General features: G+C 41.7%; 1 protein-coding gene across 1 annotated transcript in view; it reads left to right on the top strand.

Annotated features, from left to right (window-relative positions):
* Positions 1-23,103, top strand: part of DCDC2C (doublecortin domain containing 2C) — a 34,201-nt gene that overhangs the window by 1,020 nt on the left and 10,078 nt on the right. Inside the window, exons 2-5 of the mRNA XM_066622685.1 lie at positions 8,648-8,699; positions 9,669-9,745; positions 13,699-13,830; positions 16,020-16,157. Of these exons, the coding sequence (XP_066478782.1) occupies positions 8,648-8,699; positions 9,669-9,745; positions 13,699-13,830; positions 16,020-16,157 (399 nt within the window). The remainder of the gene's footprint in view (positions 1-8,647; positions 8,700-9,668; positions 9,746-13,698; positions 13,831-16,019; positions 16,158-23,103) is intronic.

The following is a 23,103-nucleotide window of genomic DNA, read 5'->3' as shown; positions in this document are numbered from 1 at the left end:
TATGAATAGTGTGTGGGGTGGGGAGCATAATTGTGATTATAACTGTGGTGGGAGCTAAGTGCTGTAGCTCCACTGCCCCCCTGCCATAGTTTTGGGCCATTTCCATTACAAACCCCCCCCCCCATGATATTTGTTAAAGAAAAAAAGAGAATCAAACACACATTTATTGACACACGTAGTATGGGCCTTACTTTTTCCCTTTTGTAACTCCATTAAGGGTAATCTTCAGGGCTTTCTGCCCTTCCCACCCTAGTTGCCACATGTTCTCTCTATCCCCATTCTGCTTTTCTTGGCAGTTGCATACGGCCTTCTGTTTTCCCCTCTTTTGTTGTCCAGTTGGAAGGATAAGATTTGACAAAGAGATGAGCAAATAAGATCCCTCTTCCTTATTATGTGTCTCTTTGGGCGCAATCCTAACACCTCACGTCAGTGCTTTCCAGCACTGGCATAGCGGTGCCAGTGGGACGTGTGCTGCATCCTGCAGTTGGGTGTCACTCATAGAGGCCTCCTCAAAGGAAGGGAATGTTTGTTCCCTTACCTCAGAGCTGCGCTGCCCTTATGTCAGTGCTGAAAAGCACTGACATAAGGGGTTAGGATTGTACCCTTTGTCTCTCTCCATCTGCGGAATTATCCAAGAAGAGAGTTAGGATAATGTGTGGCCAATAGGAGGAGGATCTCTTTTCTTATTCCCTTATGTTTCTCATGTTGTGGGGAAGTGAGGGCTAAACATGGCGTCTGTCTGTCCGTCTGTCATCTCCTACTTTTGCCCTTACAACAACCCTGTGAGGTAGGTGAGGCTGAGAGATATTACTGGCCCGTGGTCACCCAGGAAGCTTCATGGTTGAACAGGGATTTGAACCTCGAACTTTCAGGGCTAAGTCCACCTCCCAAACCATTACACAATCCTGACTGTTGTTGCTCTGTTTTGTGGCCCACTGGTAAAACCACTTGTTGACTAGAGGCCCGACACGTACATCCATCACCAGCCACTGCCTACCAATATTCCAGGAGATAGAAAACTCCTTTTTTTTATTTGCAGTGTAACTTCTCCATTGTTTATGGAAGGTCGGAATATGGCTTTCCAGCATCAGTTCCAGCCATCCAGGCTTCTAACAAGCTGTTAAAATCTGCTGTCAGACCTTAGTGTGTTTCTGTTCACTAGGAAACTCCCTTGACACCCAGTGAGATACAATGAGCTGGTTGGCAACACTGGCTCCCTGACAGTTGGCATTTGCATCTAATGAAGTAGGTGCTGCCTGCCTTAGCTCCTATGGTAACCTAAGAAGCACTTTTTGTCTTGTGGCACCAGCATAGCTGTTCTTGCAGAATTTGTGCTGAACCTTCTTTCCACTTAGTAATAGAGTGTGGAATACATAAAAATAGCAGATTGGGGGCTCTATGTTAAAAGTATTTGGAAATCAGAAGTGGATTACAGTGCTGTGCTTCCATTCTTTGTTCTTGCTGGAAATAATAATACTGCACAGGTTACCCGTGAGTTTTGGGGCTTTATTCAAAATGCTGGTGTTAACCGTTAAGGTTAGAGATAGTCTAACTGTAGTTTTCTAAAGGACCACATACTTCTTTTCATACTTTCATCAGTGGAAGGTGCAGTACAATGGACACTGCCTTCTTATGTGTCATTGGGTGGCAGTCACTGCTCTGCCGAATACTAAATAGCTGGTGCAGACTTGAGAAGCCCAATTGCAGGGCTTGGGGCTTCCCTGAGGAAACCTTTGGCTGCTTCCCAGTGCCCGTTGGGTAGAGTGGTGCCACTGCTCCATTGGGTGCCAGGAAGCTCAGGATTGAGCTGTTGAAAGTTAGATAAAAAAATCTCCAGGAAATGGGGATGGTATAAAACTGCTATAATTATAGTGGACATAGTCAGAGGATGCAAACTTGACCAAGGGTTAAATTTCTGCTTAGAACCTTGCATTTTGTACTTTTTAAAGTCAAATACAAAAAGTGCCTAAGTTGAAATGGCAAAATACATATGTGATGACATCCACTGTGACTTATGCGTACATCCATAAATGGCGGGTTCACCCTGCAATAAACCCAAAATGGTGATTTTGTATTGCAGGGAAATCCAGCTGTTTACAGAAGTGTAAACTGTTCAGAATTGATAATCCTACTTGTATTTATAATCCTATTTGTATTTTGCCATTTTTATAATGGTCTGAAATATAAAATATGAGTCAGTCTCAGCTCTTAGTTGTCAAGTTACTTGATGACTCTGAGCAAGTCATAATCTCTCAGTTTTATTTCATATGAAAAATAGGAATAATACCCATGGTTGTGATAATCAGGATAAATTTTGCAAAGCACTTTTTATGGTTAAACTGCTATAGAAGAGATTAGTTATAAAAATCGGAACAATACAATGTTTGTGTACACTGGGAATAATCTTTAAGTGACCTGCCTTTGATTCAGACTTGAAGTTAGGTATTTAACATTGTTATGATTAATGGGGTAAATAAATAGTATGGACGTATTGTTTATTGAAATTTTTTGTTCTGAATGCTTTCTGTTAAACCAGGACCAACCTGAAGTATTTCCTGTCACTCCAGGTCTCACTTTGGTTAAAGTGGCAATTGCTTTAAAAATGTCATAAGAAAAAGACTTGTTTTTTAATATGAAGATATATCCCAAACTGTTATTGTCAGTAACAGAAGTTAGGCATAGGAATCATGGCAAGTAAACACCTGTTTTTGTTTAGAGCAGGGGTGTCCAAAGTTTTTGGCAGGAGGGCCACATCATCTCTCTGGCACTGTGTCGGGGGCCGGGGGGGGGGAAGAATTAATTTACATTTCAAATTTGAATAAATTTACATAAGTTTACATAAATGAATATATTAAAGATGAACTTATATGAATGAATGAAGGTCTTGCAATAGCTTAAGACCTATAAAAGGCCTTGTACAAAGCAAGGCTGGCCTTTCCTTTGCTGCCGCTACTGCATCACAGATGTGAAACAGCAAGCAGTGGAGGGAGTCCTCATCCCACAGCTCACGCGAGAAGTCAGTCACCCTCACGCTGAAAGCAGTTGCGTGGGGCCAGTGTGGGCTCCAACAATTTTCCAGAGGGCCAGTGGCTCATTGGAGACTGGGGGCTCCCTGAGGGCCGCATTGAGAGTCCTCGAGGGCTGCAAGGGGTTTGGGCATCCCTGGTTTAGAGAAACAAAGTGCTTGCCAGATTTTTGTTACTACTAAAGAAAGATAAATTATGTACTCCAAAAGAGTGCCAAATCTTTACAGGCAAGAAGCTGTAAACTATTCAGATGAAAGCTGACCTAATTTTGAATGTACATTAATTATGTCTTCCTAGAACATCATTGCTGTGGTTCATGGTCATTTTGAAGAATACTATAGCAATAGAACACTTAGTTACTTCTGTTCATATAAATATCCCAACCTGTTGGATATTTTTGAAGGCGGATCTCATGAGCCACATTTGTAAATGCCTGTGCGGTGCTGTAAATGACATAGTGTTGTTGGGTGTGTTGGAGCTGCAGGCACAAATAGCTGGCGGCTCTGCATGCCCACCACCATTTTTCATATTACTTTACCAGTGATCAGCAATACAGGTTTAGTCTATTTATCCATGGATTTTCCATCTGCAGATCTGGCTCAGTGTGGGTTTCCCCCAGACCCAAGTTGTGTCAGACTTGGCCCAACCTGAACCCTCTGAAGGCGAATGGAGCTGTACTCTCATCACCTCCAGAGGGTTTTCTGAAGCCCACAGAGGCTGCACATGTCCACCCGTGGCCTTTGCAGGCTTCAGAATGGCCCTGGAGTGCTGGAAGTAACTTTTTTCACGCTCCAGGGCCATTCTGAAGTATGCAGGGCCCATGGGCGGACATGTGCGGCCTCTGTGGGTTTCAGAAAACCCTCCAGAAGCTACCAGAGCACAGCTCTGGTAGCCTTTGAAGGGTTTAATGGTGCCAAGACTGCAGATTTTGTTATCTGTGGGGTTCTGAGAATGGATCCCTCACAGATACTGATATACCACCGGTATAAGGGCCCAGTCCTGTCCAAATTTCCAGCACTGATGAAGCCATGCCAGTGGGGGGGGGGGTGTTGCATCCCACGGTGGGGGGGCAGTCACAGAGGCCTCCTCAAGATTTATTCCTTGGGGTTGCATTGTGGCTGCATTGGGACTGGAACATTGGATAGGATTGGGCCCCAAGAGCCTAATCCTATTCTTTGTCCCTCTGCTGGTGCAGTTGTACCAAAAATGGGTGTGCAGTATCCAGTGGGGGGGGGGGGGACAGGAGGCTTGAAAGGTGAAAGAGGTTTTTAATTCTCTTACACCTCTGTAAGCCTCCCAACCTGCAGTGGGTCTCTTTGGACCTGCACTAGTGATTTGGTTAGCACAAGTCAGAGCAGAGAAAGGAAACAGGGAGGCTGAGGAGTTGGGACCTGGCGTGTACCATCGCTGCCGGATCAATCCCCTCTCATGCCCCTGTTAGGCCCCCTCTGTGCTCAGTTTTGCCTCCCCCTGCCCTGTTAGGCCTTCCCATACCCCTCCTGCTGAATTACCTGTCCCAGCAGGCAGTGGGAGAGCTGACATCACGGGCGGGAAGATGCTGGCCTTGCTTTTAGTGTCTCCAGCAGTGCACTGGTGTGTGTGCTGCCGGAGTGCCTTTTATGACAGCGCTGACTGCTTTATGGCAATCAACTCCAGTGGAACAGGTGCTAGGATGTTGGCCAGTAGGTATAGGATTGGGCTGTAAAACATTTTTCCGTTTCTTTTCCTGTGTCAAATGCAAATTTGATCAGATTTTTGTTTGAGTTCATTTTTGTCCATATAAAGGGTGAACGACTGCTGTTTGCATACTTATACATCCACGTGACCAACCTCTTTGTTCCTCATGTTCATTACAACTCATTTGAAATTTACAGTTTGGTTACAATTTGCAATTTGTGTTCTACGTTATAGCTTGTTATTTTTATATCAGAATCTTGAGTTGGAGCACTGATTGGCATATTCATCTAGTTTCACAGCCTTTTTTGGACTGAGACAGTAGTATATAAATAAACTTCAGTTTTATTGGTGTTTTAATCAATCCATGGTTTCAGTTTGTGCATCAGAATGACCGATGGTGCACTTCTCTGCAAATATTTATAGAGGTAATTGTTGGTGTAGCCACCCCAGGATTATTATTATTCATTTATTTATTATTCCCTTGGGGAAGCAGAAGATATAATAGCAAAACCATTTTCCAGCCCTCTACAGAATTCATTAAATTTGAAGTTAATATGGAAAGTTGTAGAAGTTCTACTGTGGCTTCCTGGCTTACAAATAGGTTCTAAATCAGTGGTTCCGAACATTTAGAAGCCCATGGACCTGTGAGGCAAAAATTGGAATAGTCGCAGACCACATGCAATGCCAGCTGTGGTCAATCTCCACCCTCTTTGGTGGTGCATGGGGAAGCATCTCTCAAGTGAGCACTCCTCCACAGACCACCAGGGAGGGCGGAGATTTGAATGTCTGCAGCTGGCACTTCAGTGCAGACTGTGGACAGTCATGGACAGTGGTCCGTGAGGGAGTACTTGCTTGGCAAGACACTGGAAGTGATCAAGGGTGATTTTTTTTCCTGAGACTTTGCGGATCATTTCTTGGGATCTTGTGGACCACCTATTGGGATCCAGAGTTGTAAATGTTACATAAGCTCTGGAAACTGTGAGCTCATTCTTCTTAGAAAGCTGAAGGGTTGAAAAATGTTGGGTTGATTCAGATGTCAGGCAGAGCCATAGTTGATCTTTGATAACTATGATTGTTTGTCTGAGTTGGGTTCTTCAACGAACCGTGGCTTATTTTGAATAAACAAACCATAATAGAACCACAGTCTGAACCCATGGTTTTTACTTGGTTTGTTAACCGGAGTTTCTGTTCACTATAGCTCTGTGTTACGTTTGAACCAAGAATCTTGGCTTAAATCTAACTTGTTTCAGCAGCTTCATCCTTACAGTGCTAGTGTTTACAGAAACATCAGCCTAGACATCAGTCTAGTGTCTACAGAGACATCAGCTTAGATCAGGCATGAAATGGAGATACTATAGGCTGGAAGTTGCTCAGTCACTATCTCTCAGTCTCACCTACCTCACAGGGTTGTTGTGATGACAAAAGGAGGAGAGGAACTATGTACATAACCTTGAACTCCTTGAGCGGAAAGGCAGTATAAAAATGTGACAAACAAATAAACAGTTCCTGTCTTCTTTTTCTTCCCAGCAACAGCTTTGCTCACACAACTCCCCCTAACAGTGAAATACATGTAGTTTAACCAGTTAGCCATCCCTTTTGCCAGACAAACACAATCAAACATGAAGGAATTAAAGGCATCTTGTCCCTAGTCTCACTCTTTCAAAAATAAAAATAAAAAATAAAAAAAAATAAATCAAAAGCTATGAGTATGGTAAAGTTGTAAATAAAGTTGTTTAAAAACTCCAGAAAGTTTTCCTTTTAACTTTAACATCAGAGTGCTTTCAATGTATTCATTGCAGGGAATGGGCAAAAAACAGTTTACTTATCTGGGCAAAGGAAGAAGAGTAGAACTATGCTTTGTACTTTCCACTTGGCTGTGCTAAGAGCAGGTGGAAAGCTAGTAATTGGCTAGCTCTGATGAAGCTAGTGATTGGCTTATAACATCCTCTTTCTTCTCCTGACTAAGCATAGCTGATGAGGTGGTGCTTTGCCACCAGCTGGGAAGAATGGTAGCACTTGGGATTTCCTCTGGGAACTTTCTGAGAGGATTGGTGGTGGAGGTGGAGCCAAGACAAATCAGGATGAAACAGGACAAGGCAAAACTTGGTGATTGTCTGCAGCACCAATGCTGACTTCTTTAGCAAACCAGAGTTAAGATAAATCTTAGCTCGATGTAAGTTCTGAACTGGCCCACTAAAAAAAAAAATTAAATTAATCTGATAGATAGATCTGCAGCACATATTGTTTACCAATCTGGTAAGGTCCTTATATAATGACTATACCATGTCATTTTGTTGGTATTTAGGTATTTCTGTGGAAAAAGCTATGTTGGAACTTAATAGATTAATACTTAATTTTATATTACAATTCAATTACTGTGGGGCCTGTCTGGCAACTTGTGGACTTACCACAGATACCTGCCCATAAGTCGACCCCACAGATAAGCCGAGGGCAAGTTTTGAGCCAACAATCATGGAATTTTCTATGATCCTCGGATAAGTTGGGGGTTAAACTTAGGGGGGGGGTGTCTGACTATAGTTTTGTCTGATTTTACCCGAGGCCAGATCCTGAAAAATAACCTACCACTAATCGTTACCTAAGAACTGTAGTCTCTAATTTATTAAAAACACAGTAAAAGATCATAAGATACATTTTTATTCTTTTTTTAAATTCCGGTGTTCACCACCTTTTTGTAAACACTATCAGAGTAAGTGCACTGTAAACAACATACCAGTGGTTCCCAACCATGTATTCCCAGGGACACTCATCAGGACCTTTAGGGGTACTTGAAAAAGAATGGAATAATGGCAGAAAAAGGCAGGTTGTGCTCCAGAATGCCTTGCAAGGACCAGCAAGGCAGGAAGGGAGGTAGCTAGTTGGCTGTGAAAGCCTCACCAACAGCTAGTTTTTGGTCATCAATTCATGTATGAACCAGTGATTGAAAACCAGCACAGTAAAAAAGCTGAAACATATATGGAAAGTGATCAATCACCTAGAATTTCTCAGCACACATCTGGTGCAAAACAGTGCAAAGGCAGAGTCTTCTGTTCTTCAAGCAGATGAAAAGAGAAAATATGTGATGAATACATGAAGTCTGGGCTTTCATATGGAGGAGATGAGGGCTTGTCTTACTAATTACAAACATTTTGCTAATATGAAGGGTACAATTTATGGAAATGGGCTGCCAAAGGATATGCAAGTGAAAAAGGTTGGGAACCACTGCAGGAGATCCATGAATCAAATCCACCTTTAAGGTGTCTGGTGTGTTAAGCCAGAAGCTCTACATACAACATACAACACATAACACATAACTGAGAGTGTGCAATTCAATTCACAGAAGAGAGATGCAGCTGCATATATTTGCAGCCCTTTTTTACTCAGAAGTAGACCAACTGCTTTCCATGGGTGTTATTCTGAAGTTATGGTGCACTGAATTGTAGCCTGGGCAGGAGGGTCCCATCCTGGTGTTTCAAAAAGCAGACCTGCTTTGCAAGCATTTGCCAAGCAGAACCAGGCTGCAGCAGAAGGAAGGAGATTAAAAGGTTAACTTTGGCTGGAATTTCCCAGTTGCCTAGAAATGATCTCTGCCCTGCCTGCCTGGTGCCTGCCTACAGCTTGAGAAACAAAACTGTTCAGAATTGAAAGGCTCTGCCCTCTGATTGACCCGGAGATCAGGCCAAGTGAGAATTTGAGCTGGATTACTTGCCAAAAATTTCATGTAGGTATATTTACCTGCCTAACTATACTCCATTCTTCAAAAAGTGCATCTTTTACAGGCTGATGTCTATATTTGATGATGCAGCTTCTGTATTGGAGATGGTTTGGATGAACTAAGATAATTCAGCTACAATATGATGTTGAACTGCGGGTGTGACATGGTCGTTTATCTGAATTCATAAACTGTTGAATTAAAATATTAATTGTAATTTTGTGTTTTCCTTCAGTTACTTTACGATAGGGGCCAGGAAACCTCAAGCAAGGAAAAGGGATGAGGTGGTGAGTAATCTGTATCATTTTGGTTGTTGTCAGGAGGAAGCAATTGCTTACTTTTTTATTAGCACATCACTTACTGTACAAACCATTAAATGGTTGAAAACTACATTATTTTAAATGTTAGTTCAATGTAGACATAACTAAGAGTTTATGGTATTCTATTTTATGCCATATTTTGCCATTTATTTTGTTCTGTAAAGGGCTTTCCCTTTTTCTGGTTAAAAAAGTATATAAATACAGTAATAGTTGTACTGTATTCCTTTTGCCATTAGAATGTGGTAAAAACACCTTATCTATACATCTACTTAAACTTCTTTTGTTCTTCTTATCTGTATAGGTATAGGCATATCTGCAATCTTTACAGGTTCAGATGTAGTACAGAGCTGTGAATAAATTGTGTTCAGCATTATTAGCATGAACCTGGTGAGCTCCATCCATCTCCTCCTCCCATATTTGAGGAAGTTTGCGGATTCATCCAGCCCTGGATTGAATCAAATCAGAATTTGTTGCTGTTTATGAACAGGGAAAGTCGTGATTTGTTCTAACCACAGTTTGTGAATATTCCAGTGGTAGGTTTAATTTCAAGTCAGGATCAGGTGTTTTTTTAAAAAATGAAATGACAAACCCTGTGTTCCAAACCAGGAACAGAGGCAGCATATTTACTCTCCTTGTTCACAAAGGGGAAGGGGAATGCTTTAGCTCAAAATCAAAATGTTCATGAGTCTGAATCTTTAAATAAGCTAAAATAACTGGGTAGCAGCTTTAGTTGGCTATATTATGCCCAGGATTTCTTGTGGCTTCCAGGTAGGGCTGACACGCGACCCACCAAAAATCAGGTCGCTACCCACTTGTGGAGCACAACCCATAGTTTGAGACTCACTGGTGTAATCTATTTACGTACACTGTCAGTTTTAAGGATGAAATCTTGCATACTCCTGGCACCATGTTATCTCTCTCTTACTGCTTTTACAGATTCGACCAGTAGTCCACAGTAACATACAAGTACCTTCCAAATGGCAATCATTCTATAATAAGCCACGGAATATCTAGTAAGTGTGTTATGATTTGGATTCAATTGTTTCAATTGTTACCACCTATAAGTTAACAGAAAATCCTTAGATATGATCCATATCTGAAAGGACAGTACCTGTAAGGATGTCAGAGTGTCAGGACGGCACTGGGAAGACTCAAATCACCACTCAACTATGAAGGTCTGTTGAGTGACCTTGGGCTATTCATGCTCTTTCCCCCAAACCTTTGACACCTGGTTGTTGTGAGGATGAAAGTGGGAAGAGAGAAGAAGCATATCCACTATGCTCAACTTCTTGGAGAAAGGACAAGATAATAATGTAATAAATTACTGGGGTACATTCATTTCGTGTATGAGTGAGCAAACTCTGGCCATTAGTTCTTCGTGCGTGATTTTCCGGTTTATACTTTGATAACAGTGGTTCAGCTTAGCAAAGACCAAGTTCTAATGGTGCTTGCTGCTGAATAATACTATGGAAACTCTGGATCCAAGCATATATGGTGTTTTCTGTTTTCAGCACTGACAATTATTTGTGCTTGAATAGTTAGTCTTTCTTGCTTAGATTTGTACTTGTGGAACTAATATGGGTGGTCTACAAGCATGCTCACCCCTCAGCTGTGTAGGCTTCTCTGTATTTGCACTTTATGTTTTATTTAACTCCTATCTTCCCCTTCTTGCAAGGACCTCAGGGTGGCATGCAGAGTTTTCCCCCCACCATGCTCATTTTTGCATCAACCCTGTGAAGTAGATTAGATTGAGAGATAGTGACTGGCTCAGAGTCACTTGGTGAGTTTCTTGCCTGAGTGGGAATCTGAGCACAGGTCTGTCCAGCCTAAGGCTTTAATCCTATACCTGCTTATCTGGGAGTAGGTTCCACTGACCTCACTGGGACTTAGAGCCCATTACTATGGAGCCCAACACAAGTGCTAGGTGTCGGAAAAGTGCCATGAAGTATGTTTACGCCACTGGACGAGGAGGGAGTGTTGGTGCTGGGCCTTAGCACTGGGAAGGTGACTCTGTAGTTCAGCTGGTGGTAAGTCTTGCTGCTGGCCGGCAGAGCGGCTTTTCGGGGCGGGGGGAAGGTGGAACTGGATGGAGGGAGGTCATAATGGGGGAGGGAAAGTCATGCACATGGGGGCAAAAAATCCAAACTTTAGATATAGGCTGATGGGTTCTGAGCTGTCTGTGACAGATCAGGAGAGGGATCTTGGGGTGGTGGTGGACAGGTCGATGAAAGTGTCGACCCAATGTGTGGCGGCAGTGAAGAAGGCCAATTCTATGCTTGGGATCATTAGGAAGGGTATTGAGAACAAAACGGCTAGTATTATAATGCCATTGTACAAATCGATGGTAAGGCCACACCTGGAGTATTGTGTCCAGTTCTGGTCGCCGCATCTCAAAAAAGACATAGTGGAAATGGAAAAGGTGCAAAAGAGAGCGACTAAGATGATTACTGGGCTGGGGCACCTTCCTTATGAGGAAAGGCTACGGCGTTTGGGCCTCTTCAGCCTAGAAAAGAGACGCCTGAGGGGGGACATGATTGAGACATACAAAATTATGCAGGGGATGGACAGAGTGGATAGGGAGATGCTCTTTACACTCTCACATAACACCAGAACCAGGGGACATCCACTAAAATTGAGTGTTGGGCGGGTTAGGACAGACAAAAGAAAATATTTCTTTACTCAGCTTGTGGTCGGTCTGTGGAACTCCTTGCCACAGGGTGTGGTGACAGCATCTGGCCTGGATGCCTTTAAAAGGGGATTGGACAAGTTTCTGGAGGAAAAATCCATTACGAGTTTTAAGCCATGATGTGTATGTCCAGCCTCCTGATTTTAGAAATGGGCTATGTCAGAATGCCAGATGCAAGGGAGGGCACCAGAATGAGGTCTCTTGTTATCTGGTGTGCTCCCTGGGGCATTTGGTGGGCCGCTGTGAGATACAGGAAGCTGGACTAGATGGGCCTATGGCCTGATCCAGCAGGGCTATTCTTATGTTCTTAGGATTGTGCTGTTAGTTCCTACCCATCTCTCTATTCCCATTTGCCAGATTTGTGGGGGTGTCCTTAGATGGAAAATGCAAACCTTTTTGTTTCTTATGTTTCAGATTTATTATTGCTAACATAAGTTTATAATTATACACATTTAAGCTACAAAATATACACATTTTGTAGCTATGTTTCAAGAATTCCACTAGGTGGCCCCAAATATCTTCTAAAATCAACTTCCATTATTTAAACAAAATGCTAAGGAAAGAGATATAAATGTTTAGTGTAGAACCTTGTGGTGTACATCATAGTAGTTTGCATGTGTATTGTAACTTGTTACCTCATTATACTGAAGATATTTGCATAAATGTTTTACAAGATAACATGGCATGTATACACTTCTAATAACCAGTGTTATCAATGTGAATTGGGAAACAGTTCCATTGCTTGTTAAGATTAGATAAAACATTTGTAAGTCATTTAAAAAAAAGCATTCAGGATTCAAATGTTTAGTAGTAGAGGAATGTTGTTTTACTTAAATAGTTGTTAAATATTTTGCTTCAAAGAAGCAGACAGACATAAATATTTGGTTTGAAACCTGACTCTTTGCATGATGCATCAAGATAGTTTGTGTTTACATTGTAATTTGTGGTGGTGTATCACTTTACAGAAATCTTAGAAAATTCTGCAGTCGGATTCTTTGATGTAATAGAACAAATGGTTTGGATGAACGGGTACTGCCATATTTTGAAATATGCTACTAGTGAGCCGGATTATGGTCCTGGTGGAGAAAAAGTACTGTAAAGTACGCTCCAGCAGCACCCCAAGTAGGGTGCTTCCTGAGTGCCAGTGGGAAGGCTGCAACCTTCCTGCTTGTGTCAACAGACCTAAAAGGATCCATTGAGGCAAGAAAGATGGTGGGGAGAGGGTAGAGTGGGGTGAGGAGGGAACAAAACTGGACTGGGATGCGGGAATACTGGGGGTCAGGGAGATTGTGGGAAGGGGTGGATCTGGTGATGATGATGCAATCTGGATCCTACTCCCTCCTGCAGCAGCCTTCCCACCCCCAATTTCTACTTGGATTTATGCCAGCAATTTTGTTGATTTCCTTTCCAGTGCCTCCAGCTTTCTCCCCCAATGGATACAGCATGAGCCTTTTTGGTGCGGCTGCACCGGGGTGGGGTAGGGTAGGATTGGTCTATTAAATTATTAAGAAAAATCCGTTAGCAAATTTTACTGCTGTCTTTGGTTACTCTACTGTAATTGCAAGGATAATGGACATTCCCCCCCACCTCTGCTACACAGTTTAAAAGAAAAAAGGGGAGTAGAGTCCTGATATAGCGATAGTGCAGTAATATATAGCTATGCTATAAAAATATATAGATTGCCTTGTGATTTACCCAACTTTTAACGTTTTTTTTTTAAAAAGAGAGGCTTTTGTAACCCAGTCCTAACCATGTTTACTCAGAAGTAAGTCTTATTGATTTCATTTGAACTTAACTTCCAGGTCAGTATACTTAGGATTGCAATTTTAGTCCCAGAGTGGTTCCATGTGTCCTTGCAGGTTGAGGAAGAACCATTTTCTAAAATGGGCTTCAGTGAAGAAATCAATTGATTCTATTATCTCTTTAAAAGGATTGTACTTTATTTCCTTTGGGAACTGTGAGGACATCTTTGGTTGGTATAGAGACAAAGTAATTGAATTTTCAAGGGCTATTTCTTTCTTGGGTTCTCCAAGTGGACATATTTCACTTTTGGCTCCCTCATCATTGAAGGCAGAAATTTGTAAAAATAAATGATGCTATCAAATGAGTTTAAATGTTCTATAAAATAGGTTACGATTTGAAACCTACTGCTGAATTCTAACTATAAAAATCTCTAATGTGACAGATTATATCATGTTGTATCTGAAAATCATTTTGGCATTGTTTTTATTTTTCATACTTTCTTTACTGAAAAGAACTTTTTTTGTATATCTTTGGTAGTGTTTTCACAAATGGTGATACATTGATACAGCCTATGAAAATTCTCTTACCCAAGTTTACATTGGAGAATTGGAATAGTGTCCTTGGACTAATAAATGAAAAAGTATTTCCAAGCTTTGGGGGTATTCATAGGTAAGTAGCGCACCTTATGATAAACAACTAAGGAAAAAAGAATATGTTTTCTTAACACTGAGTTCTCTCTCCCTGTGGAAGTTAAAACTAGTACGTTCCATACTAGTTAAAACAGTCTAATACTTCAATTGTATATAAAGAAACTTCAGGACAACAATGAAAGAATTTCCAAGGGCCTGTTAGCAGTTGTTTTTTTTTTTGGTTAGCTGGGTAGATGTTTCATTGTTACCAATGCGTAGAGGTGTTTGAAAACGATGTTATTTTCTTTATTCAGAAGAAAGTCCATTTTGTTTGGTAAGACTTAGGCTTATCCTATCTTACTCACTGGAAACAAAACCTCTACATGTGTTATGTGGGATCTAGAAGTCTTCCCTCAAGACTTTTGTTGCAGAGATATTATAATCTGCAAACACTCTGTGCATCCCAAAATGCCAATCATCCACTAGATAGGATGAACATACTTCCATTGCCTTCCTTTCTCTCCTTTTCCAACCATAGTGTAACTCTCTGCTTTACAAAGGACCCCTTATTTTGCATTTGCCTTCACTTCACTCTGATTTGCACTGACATGTAATGTCAAACCATACTGGTAAAAAAGGAGCAATAATCCGTCTAATTGTGAATTGTGAGCCGTGATGGAATTGTGAGCCATGACTCCCCAGGGAGCCATGGAATGCTAGTAAAAAATCAGCCGCCCTATACAATGTATAGGATTGTTACGCTAATGGGGAGCAATGGCCAATGGTGCAGTAGGAGCCACCAATTGAAAAAGTTTGGAAACCACAGCTCTCAGGGATCTGTGCTGGTGCATGGACCCCTTTGGCTGCCGTGGTGATGGTGTTGCACGTCATCACTGAACTTCCAGAAACTTCGAGCCACATGGAGCTCGTCTCTCCCAGGGCTTTCCCAGCTGTGGCCTCATTAACTTAAAGGGAACACTGGAAGGGAGAGGAGATTGGAGGTGAGGAAACGCATGCTTCTTAGGCCAGCTTCCGATTTGCAAACCATCGTTTGCAGGAAGTTAGCACTATGTCGGTATTGGGCTGATGTATCACTGGAATGTTACTTAATTGCTTCTAAAAATTAGAGTTATTTCCAGGGATGGGAACTTGGCACCGTGGTGAGACTCAAGTCAAGTACTGGGTCTTTGCCCCCTCTGCAACTCAACTCATGCACGAGCACCCTTTGCTGACTCAACCCCCCTCCCCCAAATTCCTGAGTCATTTTGACTTGAGTCTTTTGACTCATGCCAGGGTTATGCCAGGGTCAGGCACACCAGGGCATGGATCAAAATGGACTGGGAGGTGTCCAAACTTGGCAAGGTGGGATGGGGTGGGACATACAGTGGGAGGGGACAGAAACGGCAAGTGGGAGAAGATTTGTGCAGCAGTAACTGGGAGGTTTACGTTAAGAGTATGACCCAATCCTTTGCAGCTCTACCCAGAAGTAGTCCCATTGTCTGTCATTCACTAAGGCAGCTTCTTCCACCCTGCTAACAATGGTTGGAGCCATGAGGAACTGCTTCCTGACTTCCCCACCTCCTTTTCCCCATCCCTGAGCTTCTCCAATGAATCTTAAGGCAAGAACTCCTTTGGTTTCTCCTCCTGCCCTCCCTCGTCCAGAGGAAAAAGGAAGGCCACCCATCCTTCATCCTATGATCATTGGTTCCTTCAGAGATGGACAAGAGAGCCCACTCCTACCTCCCCCCTAACATTCAGCTTGATGCAAAACATTAACCCTTCCCTGCCTTCTGGCTGGAATTTTCCTGCTGCTGCTTGCCTGGTCTGAATTTTGGCCCCATGAGGTGTTTCATGTGCTGAAAAAAGCAGCCACACCCAGACACAGACAGACTCAAGTCTGCCCACATGGGGACTCATTTCCGAGTCAGTGGCTCAAACTTGAGTTAGTGCCCGAGTCAGTGACATGCCTGACTTCAGTGTTTACAAGTCAGTGAAACACACGTGTTGTTGTGACTCATTCGAGTCATGTGACAAGTTCCCATCCCTGGTTAATTTAGATTAAGATGTGTAAGTTGTTTATCCTATGCCTGTATACATCATCTTAGTTCCAGAAACATAGTTATGCAAAAATACAAACATGAATCTGGCAATGTAAATGTGCATGTAGAAAGATTATGTTCTTTTTGGGGGTATAAAGATATTGATGTTTTCAATTTGTTTTGCATGCAGGCTGTATACTTTAAGAGGTCAGCCTGTACGTGGGCCTGATGATTTAGAAGATAACCAATATTATGTTGGATGTGGTAAAGAAAAATTTAAAGCTTTGCCGTATTGGCAGAACCCCAGAGTTCCTGAAGATATTCGGAGGTAAGTATAGTCTTGTTATCTTCATTTCTGAACAGTGGGTGGTTATGTGGCTGGGATACTGAAAACTGTTATCCATAGAAGAAAAAACCCTCTTCATTGTGGTTAGAGTAAGAATTTTTCTCTTCTGATTTTGATAGCAGTCCTGGCTCACTGTAGTTGAAACAGAATTATTTTAATGAAACCAAAGTTTGTTATGTACACAAATTACTTTACAATCAGTGGAATGTAATGTACATTATAAGCACCTAGGTACTGTTTAACTTAAAACCACTTAGATACACACCCCAATCCACTGCAACTCCCTGTGCAGCATCCAGTGAATCCTGTTTGGCCTCCAGAGACCTCCTTGGGACGGCCCCATTCTGCTGTTCCCCAACCCTGAATTTGGCCCTATGTGAGGTGGCAGGTGCCTGGTGTGGACCTGGCTGCTCACTGCTTTTGGTGGTGACCAGGTGAAGCTCTCCAGCAGAGTTGCATTTGTAACGGCTGGAAAATGTGCTGTGCCCCTGGGATGCGCATTCTGCCAGCATAGCTTGATGCTAGAATTGAGCCCACAGTGTGCTGTATTCCAGCTTCCACTTCTGCAAATTAACAGAATGTACTTCTGTTTGCACGGAAGGGGGGAATTTTCACTGATGTCTGATGTCTAAACTTGATGTTGTAATCCAAAGGTTCCCAAACTGGGGTGTCTCAGTGTCCCAGCCAGGGAAGCCCTGTTGCTGCCCCCTTAAAGGGCGGGCGATGGCGATGGCAGCAATGGGGCCTACATACCATCATTGGGGGGGAGGAAAGGGCTGTTTCTGAACTTATCTAGGGCAGCACCTGCCCTCTGGAGGTTCAAGGAGCCTGTAGCCTCTTCTCCCCAAGCCTCAGAAATGTTCAAAACTGTGATCACAACCCACTTCTGGTTTCATGACGCAAACTGGAATTGGGACGCGATTGCATTTTTGAGCATTTCTGAGGCACGGGGAGCCCTGCAGATGGGCCTGTGGGCTCCCCATAACCTCTGGAGGGCTGGTGCTGCTCCAGATAAGTTTAAAAATAGCCCCCCACCCCCGGTAATGGCACAATCCCAGGATTGTCGTTGTCATCAACACCTCTCCCCCTCATGAGAGAGTTTGGAAACCACTGTCTTAACCTGAGAACTATTTCCACTTCATTGTTCTAGCCCAGTGTTTCTCAAACTATGGGTCGGGACCCACTAGGTGGGTCGCGAACCAATTTCAGGTGGGTCCCCATTCAATTCAATATTTTATTTTTACTATATTAGACTTGATGTTCCCATGGTATATGACTGCATTTGGGGAAATGTTACAGATCTGTACTTTGAACAGGCTACTAGGTATATGCTTTTAACATTGATAGTCAATGGGGCTTCCTCCTGGGTAAGTGTGGGTAGGATTACAGCCTAGAATTCTCCTGCTTGATGATGTCACTTCCGGTCATGACATCACTTCCGGTGGGTCCTGAGAGATTTTCATTCTAAAAAGTGGGTCCTGGTGCTAAATGTGTGAGAAACACTGTTCTAACCGTTGCTTCTGCTGACAGTGCCAGTGAGGGACAAGAGGTGGCAGCCACATGGGCCACTCTTTCATTTGTAACCCAATAAAGGAGGAAACCTGATTATTTTATTTTTAATTGTACATAAATTGTTTTAAGAGGCCTTGGCATGAAAGGGAATGTACAAATCAATCAGACAAATGAACTGTAGAACTCTCTGTTTCCAATCAGTCCTGAAGAGTCCCCAGCTTCTGGAAACTATTTTCAGGGGACCGTTGTGCTGTAGAGAGGGTTGGGAAGTTCATTTCTGCAAGCTTCACTCCACCTGTGCCTCAGGTTACATCTCAGTTAACTGACTTTGGATTGTGCCCAAGATGCTTAGGAACTGGTTGTTGTAGTAAAGAGCAGTAGTTAAATATAGAATATACCAGGGTTTTTAGCTTATGCATAATGCTGTTGACGCATAGACTTCTTCCACTTACATTTTGTAAGCTATGACAGCTATGTTATTGTCTGTCTCTAATTTCCCTTTATTTTAGTTATTGAATGTAAACATTTTGGCTAATCTTTCTAAGGATGAATCCTAAACACACTTACTTGGGAGTAAGCCCAAGTGACCATAATGGAAGTTTCTTTTGTGTAGACATGCATAGAATTTTGCTGTCATACTGTTAACTCTGCTGCACTGCATATTATGTACTATAGATACACACTTGACAAAATTATTTCTCAGGCAAATTCTAACTTCCCCACCATGCCTTGAGAGGCAGTGGAAAACAATATTTTTAAAAAAGCAACAGACAACTTGTGTAATGAAGCAGGCATTAATGCTTCTTATTTGTTTTATTTTAAATTAAATATTTATTTATTACAGATACCGGTAAGGAAAATGGGTTATACTTGGGACTGGCACTACACAGGTTACACATGAGGGTATTGGCCCTAGATTACAAAGTGCATCATTCAAAAAAAAAAAAAAAAAAAAGCAATCCGAACGACTGAAAAAAACATAATAATCATCAATATTATTATTAATTATAATAGTTATTAATTATTAACAGTATTTATATACCGCTTTTCAACTAAAAGTTCACAAAGCGGTTTACAGAGAAAAATCAAATAACTAAATGGCTCCCTGTCCCAAAAGGGCTCACAATCTAAAAAGATGCAAAAAGAATACCAGCAGACAGCCACTAGAACAGACACTGCTGGGGTGAGGTGGCAAAGGTGAGGTGGGGTGAGGTGATACAAAGGCTATCAGATTTATCAGTATAAAAATTTAGATTTATCAAAACACTCAATATTGTTTAACTAAAATTTATCTATCCAGTCATAAAAAGACTTCCAATATTTTCTTACTCTACCTAAATCGCTCTCTTTCATTCTTTCTGTTAAAACTTCCATTTCTGCTATTTCATAAATTTTGTCTATTAAATTTTCTCTAGTTGGGATGTCTGTAGATTTCCATTTGTGCGCAAACAATATTCTTGCCACTGTAGCAATATGTACAATAAGGTATTTCTTACATTGGTCTTTAATTTCTGATGTCACATTTAGGAGGAATATTTCTGGTTTGAATGGTAATACACAATTCAATATCTCTTGCAACAATTTATGCATCATTTTCCAACATTTCTTTGCTTTTTCACATGTCCACCACATATGATAAAAAGCTCCTTCAACCCCTTTACATTTCCAACACTTATTTGATGACCCAGAATACATTTTTGCTAATTTCTCTGGAGTTAGATACCATCTATAAAACATTTTATATAAATTCTCTTTAAAAGACACTGCTTTAGTTATCTTAATATTTATATTCCAAATTTGCTTCCAGTCATCCATCGATATATTATATCTAAAATTTTATGCCCAGCGCACCTTTGCATCTTTAACTGTCTCATCCTCCATTCTTATCTCAAGGAGAAAATTGTACATTTTTAAAATATACTTTCCCTCATCAATCAAAAATATTTTATCAAAATTTATATCTTCTTTGTAAAAACCTTTTTTAAAAAAAAATAATGCTTCTTATTTGGTGTTGACATAAGCATCCTCTTGTCCAGATGTACTTGCCAAACTTGTCATAATTTGAAAAGAGTCAATATAAGAGCCTCAGTTTAGTGCTGTAAACAGCAGTCTGACACTTTGGCTCCCTATGATGATCTGACTCTGGAGAGCAGCAGAAAGGTCTTACAACCAGGGCTGGCCTTAGGAGTTGTGGGGCCCAATTGAAAGCACTTTTGCGGGGCCACCTCTAATTTTGTGGGGTCCCTCTACTAATTTTTTTTAGCTCTTAGCTCGAATGGAGCCAGATCAAGAAAAAAAAAACAACTGCAAGTGGATAGAACTCCTGTAGCTTTAGTGGTACAGTGCGCACTCAGTCTGCAGCGCTCCCTGACCCTTGCCGGTCGCCACCCCATCTGCAGCAGCCCGCTGTGGAACGAGACGGGGAGAGGGATGGTGCGAGGAGCTGTGAGGACCAGGAAAGAGCGAGGTGTGCATGCTGCCACCTGCATGGCACAAATTTTGGGCCAAGTGGAAGCAGCAGTGGGCAGAGGCTGCTTCCAAAGTGACCCAATTTGGGGCCAATTGGAAGCATCAGTGGATGGAAGGACAGCACAGGGCTCCCACCATGTGGGTAGCCCAACTGGGCAAAATTGCCCCAATTGCCTAAAAGCCGGCCCTGTTTACAACTGCAGTGAAATAAGTAAAAAGAAAATAATGAGGGGTGGGGATTTGGTTTTGAAGATGGTACAAAAAACACTGTGGAAAGAGAGAAACCAGGGAAAAAGGCTTAACATTCCAAATGTGCTGGAATACCTGTTTTCCAGCAGTCTTCTCCCCTCTGTTTTGTTTTTTCCTCCTTCCTTTTTGGTGCTGGCCTTCCATTTCTTCTTTATGGAAGAAATAAGCAATAGAGTTAAGTCCTCCCCACTGCTTGGGGATGAGCCCTGTCTTCAGAGCTCTGTGTTGACAGGCTACTGTTGGGAGCTTTAAAATGGAAAACAATGCACAATTACTGTACCTTGGTGTTGACATGACCATACCTTCTCTGAAGATGAAGCTGCTTGAGGAATGGCATCACTCAGACCAAAAGCACCATGCAAGAAATGTCCATATTTGTGTTGCTCTGGCTAGCCTCCTCTTCAAGCACACCAGGAATATGTTCTGGAAGTCTTCCTAGTATATCCGCAGAGTGCATAGCAACCCTTTTGTTCTGCTTGGGAAGATCATAACCCCTGCTCTTCCTGTCAAATTTGATGAGACCTGATACAATATAACTATCTTCAGAATCCTTAGGCTAGAGTTATCTAGTCACACTGACTTGAATTAGTTCAGCTGTCCTGATCTCTTACTTTTCCCATTATTCTTCTCTCTCAATTTCTTTTTTCCACCGATAATTATCTCATCACAGTTTATGTTCAATTAATGAAGAGATTAACCCCCCCCTTTTTTTTGCATCATCTATAATATCTTTTAGTGCTGGTTTCTTTTGTCAGTCTGTGGATCAGGTTTTTCTTTTTTCACTTTCCGAACTGATGCTCTAGGTAGATTAGCGTGAAGTAAAACCATCTCTCCTAGTGTTCATCTCCCAACCTTATTTTTCAAGGTTGTGGCTCTTTGTCATGGGGTCAGTATCACGTGATCTGTACTCACAGATTCCTTCATCTCCTCCTAGTTTATGGGGTTAGAGCTGAGGGCAGCTCAGTTTCAGGAAACACTTCTCACTGTGCATACTTTGATGTATTTCCATTTACTCCCATTTAGCTCAAGATGTCCATCCCTGAAGGTCAGTGAGATCATTTTATTAGAATGTTTCAGCCCCAGGCTCTACCAGATCCCTTTAGTTGAAATACGTCAGGTGACTGACTATTTGGAGCTCTGCCCACACTTTCATTAAACCTTATTATCTTGATATAGGTCTTGACTAGATAGTTCTCTATAAAGGTTATTAATTCACTTTCTTTCTGCTTTAAGTAATTGTTACTGTCCTTTTGTACACTGGATTGTGTAAAAAGTATCCACTTTTTGCTGGGCACGTCTTTCATAGGTAACAAAGCCCAGGCTACAAAGCCAGGTCCTCTGGGGTTTAGGTGCAGAGTTACGTTTACAATCTTACTATTTTCAGACTGTGAATAGGAGTAGAAAGGTGCATGTACCTATTATGTTCTTGTTTCAGCTGAATCTAGATTTTGCTTTGAAAATATAATAATGAGGAGATAAAGGAGATTAGTGTGGATCTATGTAAGCAACAGTCTTGTTTTAATAAAAATAACAGAGGATTATATCCTAACCTTTGGCAGAGGGCTGCAGAGAGAATTTTGCTTGTGTGGAGGCCCTTATACTCACGGAAGGAACCCTCGTATAAACCCAAGTTTCCTTCTGAAAGCTCTTTTTGACAATGCCAGAGAATATACTGACCTAAGTCATTGTGACTTACAGCCCAATCCTAACCGACTAATGGGACCTAGTCTGACATGCTAAATTCTACACCACAGTGTCTTATTAAAGTCAGTTCCAAAACATGCAGATTCTGAGACCTTTGTTCAAGCTAACGCACTAAGTACAGAATGGCTTGGAACATGTCATTTCTATGTTTTCCAGCCCAACCTGTGTTGTGTTTGCATGCGGCTCTCAGATAGAACAGGAAGAGAACTAGATCCTTGGGCTCGCTATTCTGAAGCCCAGCTTCTCCTCCCCTTCCAGTGATCATATTTCCATTCCCTTTGGTCCTATAGTCCATTCAAATTGTGGCTTGTGAAAAGATAAGGATGGAAACTCTTGCTAATAGGGTTGCCATTCTGTATGCTAACAGAAGTAGCAGCAAAATGATTGAGTTATAACTTGTGGATCAGCTCGGCTAGTCAGTGGAAAATTCCTTTAGAACAAGTCAAAGAAATTTGAGGAATTGTAATGGCCTATGGCAAAATTTAATAAGCATAACTTGACACTTGAACAATGGGTGGAAAGGGAGGACTAGGTTTTTATTGTCACAGTGACAGAAAACTAATCTATGTACCTTTAAGCAGCTTTGCTGGATCCTTAACATGGAGTTCAGGCCTTTTATAAATGGAAGCCAGAACATCAAGAAAGTCAATATAAATCAAGTTCCTTGCAGCCCCTAAGTTTTCAACTACTGAAGGATTTCTTTAGATGTCAGGGAATAGTATAAGTAATTCATACTGCATCTTTGACTCTTGATTTTTGGAGAAAGAATTATTGTGTAGAGCTTTTATTTTCTTTACTCTCAGTATAGGCATTATAATGCACATAATCCTACATCAGTGTTTTTCAAACTGTGGGTCGCGATCCAATTCAGGTGGGCCCCCATTCATTTCAATGTTTATTTTATTTATAAACTTAATGCTGCCATGGTGTGTAACTGCATTTGGGGATGTGTTACAGATCTGTACTTTCAATAGGCTACTCTGTATATGCTTTT

The sequence above is a fragment of the Tiliqua scincoides genome, chromosome 1 (genome assembly GCF_035046505.1).
Source record: "Tiliqua scincoides isolate rTilSci1 chromosome 1, rTilSci1.hap2, whole genome shotgun sequence".
In the NCBI taxonomy this organism is placed as follows: Eukaryota; Metazoa; Chordata; class Lepidosauria; order Squamata; family Scincidae; genus Tiliqua; species Tiliqua scincoides.
The sequence above is the reverse complement of the archived record's forward strand: the minus strand, read 5'-3'. Positions and strand labels throughout refer to the sequence as shown.